A 10149-nucleotide genomic window follows, 5' to 3' on the forward strand; every position below is an offset into this window, starting at 1 on the left:
AGTGTACACTTTCCCACTATTTGTGCAGTATGGTGCCGATCCACCTACCTGTTTACGCACTTGTTCGCGCAGATATGCAAATGTTTTCACTCGTAGTTTCGGTGGTCAGTAGTCGCACGACTGCGCGAGGTCACGTGTTTGTTTAATACTATTAAACAAACATGTGACATACTATTAAACAATGGCAGTAGTGCAGAAGCAGAAATTGCAGCACACATGATGTGTCCCGCAATTTCTGCTTGCGCACTAATTTATATGCAGAGTGTTTGCTCAGATATATACAGGGGGATCAAAATTAAGTCAACAGGTGTTTTTTTTTAAATAAGGCGCGTATATTTACGGGAAGACCACCTCTACAGTGAAGTTGTGCGCCCTGGGGGACATAGAATTAAGTGCTAACTATTGATGTCGGTGGCTTAATTAACATTGTTTAATTAATTTTTAGTGGCTGCAGTAAGCAGGCACGTTTCTATTGCAAAGTTAGACGCAATCGTGTTTCTGCGCAGTTTCATTCGGCAGAATTCTTCTACCGCACCCGAACTGCGAAGTTTAATTGCCCTTCGCATGATTATGCATGCTAGACCACGATGACCGGCGCAGATCTCCACCCCTTTGTTCTGTGTTTCGATAGCGATTCCGAGTACTGCAGATTGCGATAACGCCAGCCAAGACGGAAAGGGCGCCAGTTATCACTTTTGTCTATGCCTCCACCCCGTAGTCAACCGAAAAACCATTCACGGTGGCACGTGACAAAAGTGTGTGGGATGGGCAGGTGGGGCTTTGTGCCGGTCCTCACTGTCTTGCATACGTAATCATGCGAACGGCAATTAAACTTCGCAGTTCAATATCTCGGAGAACAGATGCGCTTGAAGATTTCTTCTAAATGATACTGCGCAGGAACACGATTGCGCCTAAATTTGCAATACAAACATGCCTGTTTACTGCAGCCGTTAAAAGATTGTTAATGATTATTAGTTAGTTAGGTCACCGACATCAATAGTTACCACCTCCTTTGTTTTTTCCTGGGTGCATAACATCACTGTAGAGGTGATTTTTACGGACATTTAAGCGTGTAATTATAATAAAACCTGTCGACTTAAAATTAACCAAGCCAAGGCAGTGCCGTCGAATATTTGATTTGCGCTCAGCCCGCCTTACGCGAGTACTCGAAGGGTTTTGATTGGAGTTTAATTGAAAAGGCGAGGTTAGCCGAGCAATTTCGCTTAGCTTTGTACAATTCATTGATGCAATGCTCTCCTGCGCTCTTCGTCTCTGTGTTAATCAACAGCAGGCGCTACTCGCGTGCAAACGTACACGGTTAGCGAGGCTGTGAACGCCAACAGTAACCTCCTGCGCGCAGTTTTCTGCTCAATAGCGGGTTGATCACGTGCGAATGTGCTTGGTTAACGAAGTTGAGAATGTAATGAAGTAACCTCCTGAAAAATAGAAAAAAAAAACAGCGCTAGGGAGACACGGAATGTCCATCAATCGTATAGACTGTGTACCCTGAATAAAGAAACAGCTGTGACCAGCTTAAGGGTTACTACATATACATTTTGTAAAATACAAGGAAAAGCTAGAAATGGCAGCGATGAACGGAAACAGAGAATTCTGAAGTGTGGGCCGCATAGTAACTCAGCATGCTACTTAATTTGGCCTTGTGCATGTGCCATCAATGGGGATGTCGTATGAACCAAAAAATTTGCGTGTTGCAGCACTGTTTAAAAACAAGTCGTCTCGATACACAGTTCCGACAAAGCTTGTTTGGGTGTGAGAGTTGCGTGATTAACATTAATGAATTCCGACACTGCTGCTAGAAGAAGCAAGCGCCCACTAATCACGCTAGAACAGAGGGGTACAGCACTTTCCAGCGTGAAATGCGGGAATTAGTAGCCGTTTTCAGGCGTATTGGAGGAATCCGGATTAATTCTGACCACCTGGGCATCTTTAACGTGCGCCGAAATCTCGAACACACGGGCGTTTTTGCTTTTCGCCTCCATCAGAAAAGCGGCCGCCGCGGCCCAAAACCGAACCCGCGTCTTCGTGCTCAGCAGCACAACGCTTCAGTCAGTGAGCCACCGCGGCGGATTTTATTGAAATCAAAGCAATAGTGGTGTTTCTAGCACAGAACTATTACAGAACTAGGCTCTTCACCACGGCTCTTCACCACTTAAAGAGATGCAAACACTAATTCGCTGATCGAATCACGTCAATAGTTTATGCGAAAGGCGAAATAAAGGCTTCCGTCAAATAACCTAATCGAACAATCCAACTTAGCTATCGGTATCTCCCGTGTAAACCCAAAGGAACACGCAATACACTAAGCGTCCCTACCAGCTAAGCCCCCTTTCTACCCATGGCAATATGGCCGCCGACCGATTTCCCCGGCTTCACCTCCCCGCGTTGCCGGCTATGGGAGCCCTCCACTCCAGAAGTTTTATACAACCTCCTTGGCCGCCGCCGGTAACGAAGTGTTGCGGGATGGCGCCTGTGCGGGCGAAAACACGCAAATCAGTGTACTGTTGCGTCTACGGATGCCATAACAGCTACGCCAACACTGCTGACAAGCTCCCGAAAACCAGTTTTTATTCCTTTCCGTGGAAGCCGTACGAAGAGGAGCGCAGGCTGCGCTGGATTAGGGCTGTGCGTCGTGCAAGGTAAACAAGCGCGTTTGGCGTCTCTTTTGGTCCATTTGCGTGTTGTAACTGGCGTTATTTCCATCTTTGGCCTCGTAATTTTCTTCTCTTGTTGGTTATTAGCCCAGACGGAGGCATGTGGCTGCCGGTACGAGACAGGAGCCGAATTTGCAGCGCTCACTTTGTTGGCAACGCAAAGAGTTCGGTCGTCGGTCACCCTGCGTATGTGCCGTCCATATTTCCGGCGTGCTACGGGAGAGGCGACGGCGTTACATCAGAAACAAAGCTCGAGAGATATCAGCGGTAAGTGCACATTTTCTGGTTTGTGCGCGTGTTGCTGAGTGTGCGCGAATTGTGTCGGCAAAGGCTTTCGTAGCGAACCGCCGTCATGCCACATTATATTGTTCTAGATCCCTAAAATTAGTTGTAACAAAATTGCTGCGATTAACTGCGTAGCAATGCGTATTCCTTCCTGTGAATGCCTTTCAGTGTTCACCGTCGGAGTGCCTCGGCTGTCGCGGCAACGCCGTTTGGGTCGGACGACACGCCTGAAGCACCTGCAGTTTCTGAAGAGTCGCCGACCACCTTTGACAACACAGCGCCAGAGTCGCCAGGAAATCGCACCACGTTTGCTTCAACGGTGAGCAGTTGGTCTGATTGAACTAACCGTGTGGGTGGATCGCTTAGTACAGATATCTTTGCTGTCACGCGCATTCACTGATGGCTCTGTGAAACGAAAGTGCTTTCACCATGCGCGAACGGAGTGAGAGAGAGTATTAAACACGTTTAGAAACAAACTTTCTGTACTGAATTTTGCCGCTATGCATAAAGATGGGGTAATGGTTAGATATTAATAATGAAAATAAAGATGGAATAATGGTTAGATGTTAATGATGAAAAATGATAAAGTGAGCATGAAATGACTGGCGTCTCGTTTTTAGGGCAATAATATAAAGGGAGATAGCTTGGCTCCACTTGCATGAGGTCTGACCTAGTGCAATTTGTTACTCGGCGAATTGGTTTGGTATGGTACACTTCTGTGTCGAATACGCTTTCAATAACTACATTGCAGATTGTTTTATAGTTTATATATGCAACGCTTTGCGTCAGTAAAGCAGAATGCAATTTCTCGAATTTTAATACCTTTTCTATTTTGTATTTTGTATTTTGTGATCACTTTCTAGTGTAACAACTAGCAGTGCACTTACCCGATATCCAGTCATATTCTAAGCACGAGTTTTGTCATATAGAAAAACCAACATCTCGTGTAACATTAAATTGCATTACATGTAGTGTAACAGTAGAAGTTGCCAGCTCTTCGTTATTTCTTCTCACTGTGTGAAGTGCAGCAATAACGACACAAGTAAGGAAATGAGGACATGATACAAGTGCGGCTGTTCGTCATAATGGTTCTAGTTCACACACCCCATATTTTGTTTGTCCCATCCTCCTCCATCCCCATCCCCATGTCGAAGAAAAAACATACTCGGCTTATAAATGCGCACTACTGAAATAACCCAAATGTTTAGAAGGACTGATTGTCCCATGTTTTTCATGTTTGCTTGTACGTGCAGTTGCGCTTCACACTGTCAGGCAATTTCACAGCGCTTAATGTAATTTGTCCTTTGTCGGTGACATAACAGTACGTATAACGTTATGAACTCACAGCTTCTGCACATGCATATTTACAGGGTACTCAGACAGATGAGCTCTCGTCCAGAGGCCGTTGCACCATATTCCTCTCCGTGGCGTGCCACGGAACAGCGTCCACGCAAGTGTGGCACACCGACACCGTGGACAGTGGCGTGCAGACGAAAGTGACGACAGCCACTGCATGCACCGGGCCAGAAGAACGGACTTGTATATTTCTTGGCTACGATTCCATCAACAACAGAGCAGACTCTTTCAGGGAACTGTGCGGTGTGAGCGCAAATGTTTTCGCGTTACTTCTGGCCGTTTTATTCCCCGTAACTGTCAGGCAGATTGACGTCCCAGTTCCACAGAAGCTTGTGATTTTCTTGATGAAGCTAAAGCTGGGAATATCATTTGCCAGTCTTGGTGTCCTGTTTGGCCTGCATAGGACGGCTGTAAGCCGCATATTTTTCTTTGTTTTGAGCAATTTGTTGACTGCGATGAAAGCGTGGATTCCAGAACCTTCCCTAGGCACTGTGCAAGCATCAATGCCTGAATGTTTTAAGGTGCACTACCCTCGCTGCCGGTATATCATAGACTGCACGGAACTAAGAACAGAGGAGCCACCGACTCTTGAACAACGACGTGCTCTTTTCTCTCACTATAAGGGGGGTTATACTCTGAAGTTCTTGATGGGAATTCTGCCGAATGGTGTAGTTACGTTTGTGTCGGACGCATATGGTGACCGCACTTCGGACACGCAAATTACCCTCAATTCCGGATTTCTGGGCCGAATTGAGCCTGAGGATGTCATACTGGCAGACAAGGGTTTCCCTGGAATCAAAGCACCAGCGGAAGGCCAGCAAGGAATTGTTGTTCTGCCACCCTTCTCAAAGGGAAACGTACAATTCACATATGAGGAACTGCAACAAACGTACCACATCGCCCAAGTGAGAATACATGTTGAGAGAGTCATTCAACGGATCAAAATCTACAATATCTTGAACAATAGAATTTCGGTGGACCTAATTCCTTTTATGGGCAGCATAATGCGCATGTGCTGCATTCTGGCCAATCTGCAGCAACCAATCCTGAATTCTAACAAGCCCGACAATGTAAACAGTGCTTGACCATGCATGCCCCAGAGTAAACTTTCACTTTGCCCCAGTAAATGTTGTGTACAATACATTCAGTTAAATAAACTTACCAAGGTGTAGTACTACATTTCAGGTGTTGTGATTATTTGCTTTTGTTTTCATTTTCGCTGTCAACGCATGAAACCACTGTAACCAGGCTTGAAATGGTACATGCATTTTAAAGGAAAAGGCTGAAGTATTTTTCAAAAATTTATTCAGACAGAAGTTGTCTGGCATACAGAGGCCACAGGCAGACGTACTGTGCCATTATGTAGCGATGCGTCGGAAACTGGTTCCACTGTCTCTTGTGCAGTGCACGGACCAAATTTTAGAGCAAGCAAAACAATCAATTTTCATAATAGTATTTACACAGCAGAAGCATATGGCATTTTACTCAATTCAAACCACATCATCAAACAAAATTGCCGAGTCCATTGTGTACACAGACTCTCAAGGCGTTGTACAGGCACTGTCATTAGGAAGGTCATCTAAAAACTATGATCGATGCTCTTTTCAAGGTACTAATGACTGCTTATGCCTCAAATCTTGAAATAACTATGCTTTGTGCCAGGGCATTGTGGAATCCCTGGCTATGAGGCCGCCGACCAAATGGCTGGTGATGCTGCTCTCATGACAGTTGACGTTACAACAGTACCTTACACCAACCTAAAGACACATCAGACGGCAGCTTTGTAACACGAGGCAATTACACTGGAGTCAACAAACAGACAACAAACTACGTGTAGTAAAACCACAATTGGGACGCTACATAACTGACTCCCACAACAGATACACTGAAGTCGCTCTGGCTAGGCTGTGGATAGGCCATACACGTGTAACGCACTCCCACCTGCTCAAGGATCTCCGCGACCCATGTGTAGCAGGTGTGGAAGGGGGGACCTATCCGTATTCACATACTGATCACATGCAAGAAACTTGACACAACACGACACAAATATTTCCCTGAATTATACAGGCTACACATTTCTTTGCACCCATCATACTTTTTAGCCGACGAGCCAATGTTTTCCAGTCAACGTGTTAAGTTTTTAGCTGAGGTGAACTTTCTGCAGGCACGTGTAATCATCCTATCTCCATTGTCTGTTGTTTTTCATCACCTTTACTTTTAGTCACATGTTTTAGTATTTACGGTCTCATCAAAATTCAGTAACTACTTCTTCGACGCTCTTTGCCCATAGTTGGCCTTGAGCCAATAAAACCCAAGCATCATGATCATCATCAGATGTACTGTGCGTGACAGTGGCCTGCTACACCTACAGTTTACATTACATACAAAGAAGAAAAAGAAAGATGAGAACAGGAGCAAGGTTATACAATGATTATAAAAAGGCAACGTAGAGAACATCAAGTATGCTAAAGCAGCAAAAAACTGAACACACAGAAGTGGTTGCCTTTTTGAAGGAGGCGAAAAGCGAGAACGTCTGTCCTTCAAGATTTCGGTGCATGTTAAAGATCCACACGTGGTCGGAAATAATCCAGAGCCCTCTGCTATGGCGTACCTCAGAGCCCACGTGTAGCTTCTACGCGTTGAACCTTGTACATTACCCGCCGTGGTGGCTCAATGGCTAAGGCGTTGTGCTGCTGGGAATGAGGTCGCGGGTTCGATCCCCGGCTGCGGCGGCCGCTTTTCTGATGGAGGCGAAAAGCAGAAACGCCCGCGTGTAAGAGATTTCGGCGCACGATAAAGATCCCCAGGTGGTCAAAATTAATCCGGAGCCCTCCACTACGGCATGTCTCATAGCCTGCGTTGCATCGGTGCGTTAAATCCTATAATCAGTCAATCAAGAACCTTGTATATTACTCTCTGCGTGTTTTTACTTTTTTGCAAGGGCTTTTAGAAGGTGAGTGAAATAAAAACATTCCAGCTTGGGAATGTATTCGGCCAGGAACTTGTCGTTGCGTTTAACTTCAACAGTGATGCTTTGTTTTTTGGAATATACAAAAAACAAGGCATCACTGAGGTTTAATACGTACAGCATCACCATCAGCTGGGTGTAGTATTCGTGGCTGCTCTTCAGTGTCAGCTTGTCGTCCACATAATGCAGGAACTTTACATGGCTGATGCATCTCTCAAAATCTATGAGCATGCTATCCTGCAAAATGAATGGGCACTTGATTTCGACGAGGCGGGTTGTATCACCAGTGATGACGAGCCCATCGGGACTGCCACACAACCACGGCTGCTCTGGATGGACCACGAGTCCGACCTGCCGAGGAAAGTGAGGCAAGATTGTTTACATTTTGCTGAGAAATGTGCGGAGGGATTACCTCATGAATAGGGAGTTCAAGGGCCATTGACAGCTCCCTCCTGGCTTCGGCTTCGGTGTTTCTGCCTGCAAAAATAAAAAAGAAAAGAAATGTGTTAATGTGGACTGAGGAGTTCTAACATGAGAAAGTTTGTTTGTTCAACAAACTTTCTTCTTCTTGTTAATATGACCTGTTTCATGCAATTTAGTTTATTCACGTGCATTTAAGACTCTATTTACTGCAAGTAAAAAGGACGGATTGAGCAAATGTTCAAGGTTGTGCACCCATACGTGAATCCTTACCGTAAGTTGTGGCTTGCGCCCAGAATGGGCGCGGTGAAGCGAGTGCAGCTGCAAGTGCTTCAAACTCTGTCCTCCTCGTTTTGATGCGGTGGGCCATCGTGCTTGTGATGCGGTGCTTCCGCTCTTGGTGCCATCTGCGACAAAATGTGCCATTTTGTATAAAATGCACAACACGCTGTGAAGCACATAAAGGCTGCAGATATAACAAACCTGTCTACAGCAGCCTGGCCCAGGGTTAAAAGCGCGATCTCCGCTATCTGCTCCACGCTTTTTTTCACAAACGTTTTGTAATACGTTTCCTCTCTCTGCTCCAGCATAGCGAGCAGGTTGCACCTGTTTATTGTCAGGGGTACCACGCTCGCCACCTGCATGGTTGCGTACGTTTCTCGCGCTTCCCCGAGCAGCGATCTGACAACCTCGATGCCGAGATTGAGACTTTCGTCTACAGCTTCTGTGGAAGCACCGGTTGTATCTGCATTTTCGTCGTGGCTGTCCTCGCACGCGATCATGTCCGCGAACGCACACCTCACGCCCGAGAATTGGGCATGTACCGTTTTCGGGCACAGGGGTTTGAGTAATGGGGCAGGCAAGGGGCGACCTGTATAAATAATTATCAAGTTGTATGATGCAATACAAAAAAGCACGCATGCTTCAATGTTGAATAATCTGAACAATTCAAGAAAGCGCTCCTCGTGCTTACTTGCAAAGAGTTCCTTTATATGTTTCTTCGTGTCCAGGGTCGGTCGCGCAGAGGGTTTCCCCAAGCACGCGGCAACTCCGTGCACGATTTCTCCTCGTGGCTGTTTATGAAAACGGCCACCGCCGCCGCGTGTTTACACCAACCGCGGCAGCCAGCCTTGCACGAACAGCGGCCTCGCACAATGCGCCTTGGGTTCGGCGACAACTACATAAACAAAACAAATCACCATGTACGTGAAATAAGCACATAAGGGTATCTCAAATACAATTCACTCAGTGACACTCACCTCCAGCCGCACGTCGTAGTCGCAAGTGCTCTTCATCTGCGGAATGCACCTGGCCACGATTTCAGACGGCGCCGTCTCGCTGAGGATTTCTTCTTTTACGCCGTACACGTGGTTGCTCGCGTAAAGCTTGATGCCGCGCCTGAAGCAACTTCCCTTGAAATACTTCTCAGGGCTCTGTATTTTACTAAAACCGCAATACAGCACGCACGATCCGCTTGGCGCCGTCATGCTGGCCTCGCGCGGACGCGGCCGAGCCATAGAGAAAGCCTTGCGGAGCTGCGTTGCACGGAACGGCGGACAAGCAAAAAATGCGGCGCGGCGCCGGAGGGGGCGCCACCGGTTCCAATTCAGTGGCGCCTCCAAACGAGCGCACGAGGCCTATAGTATTTTTGTTTCAATTTGTTTATGCCAGATGCCATTTTCTTTTCATGTTTACATCACTGACGATTTTATCCCCTGTAAATAAATAGCGTAAATAGCGTAAATAAAAGTGCTTACGAAACCGACTCTTCGATCTTTCAGAAAATGTCAGACGCTTAGAGTTTATTTTATAAGTTGCCTTTTTTTTGCAGCAAACTAGCAAGTTACCTTTTTTGTAATGAGTCAGCGAATAAGAAATGGAAGCTCACACTAATGTGTAAGACTTGAAGGTAGCGAATCTGTACGCAACAGCGTTTTTCCTCTTTTTCACCTCACGGCGTTGTTTAAGCGTCGCCGCAGTACGAGGGACCACGGCTGGATGTTCGTTTTCCTCCACTGCACACGGTTCTGCGCCGCACGTGGCCTCGTGGCCTTCCTTCGTGGCGCGCGCTTATCGCTGCGGCAGCGGCCTCCTCGCCTTCCTCCGCCACGTCCCACGCACGCGTCTCATTTCCCTCAGCGCCTATCTCTCCCCTGTCGCTGCTACTTACCCGGCGCTGGCGAAAGGGGGTGTGCTTTGACCTCTTACGCTCAAGGGCAACACTGGTCAACCCGCGAAGGCTGCTCGAGGTAGCGTAGTGTAGCTTTCACTAGAAAAACAGCTATATATCGTCTCAGAGGAGCTGCGCCTAGTTCCATAATTCTTCAGCGTCTTAGCTAGTCAACAAACGTCGGCTTCAGTTGTATAAGCCTGACTTTGACCGCGTCGCTAGGAGCGGTACGGCCATTGAGAGGCCATCGCCTTCGCGTGTGTTCCCTTGCTGCCACT

The 10149-nt window shown here is 46.9% G+C and overlaps 1 protein-coding gene and 1 long non-coding RNA gene across 3 annotated transcripts; one reads left to right on the plus strand and one right to left on the minus strand.

Annotated features, from left to right (window-relative positions):
- Positions 1 to 2461: 2461 nt before the first annotated feature.
- Positions 2462 to 3255, plus strand: LOC144169723 (uncharacterized). The gene is made up of 3 exons (XR_013322507.1): positions 2462 to 2657; positions 2760 to 2939; positions 3126 to 3255. It is a non-coding gene; the product is annotated as an uncharacterized LOC144169723 (long non-coding RNA).
- A 3965-nt stretch (positions 3256 to 7220) lies between these two features.
- LOC144167585 (uncharacterized) lies at positions 7221 to 9325 on the minus strand. 2 transcript variants are annotated; one of them, XM_077696803.1, is made up of 4 exons: positions 8185 to 8432; positions 7975 to 8108; positions 7694 to 7758; positions 7221 to 7632 (listed from the first exon to the last, which is right to left on the minus strand). In XM_077696803.1, the coding sequence occupies exons 1-4, from the start codon at positions 8343 to 8345 to the stop codon at positions 7240 to 7242; spliced, it is 753 nt and encodes a 250-aa protein (XP_077552929.1). In that variant the 5' UTR covers positions 8346 to 8432; the 3' UTR covers positions 7221 to 7239. The 2 variants fall into 2 exon arrangements, 1 of the variants encoding a protein (XP_077552929.1); XR_013322038.1 differs by lacking the exon at positions 8185 to 8432 and adding an exon at positions 8961 to 9325 and having other exon boundaries at positions 7246 to 7632.
- Between the last annotated feature and the right edge of the window lie 824 nt (positions 9326 to 10149).

Source organism: Haemaphysalis longicornis, unplaced genomic scaffold (genome assembly GCF_048455015.1).
Source record: "Haemaphysalis longicornis isolate Haplotype H1 unplaced genomic scaffold, Haemaphysalis longicornis Haplotype H1 scaffold_2, whole genome shotgun sequence".
Classification (NCBI taxonomy): Eukaryota; Metazoa; Arthropoda; class Arachnida; order Ixodida; family Ixodidae; genus Haemaphysalis; species Haemaphysalis longicornis.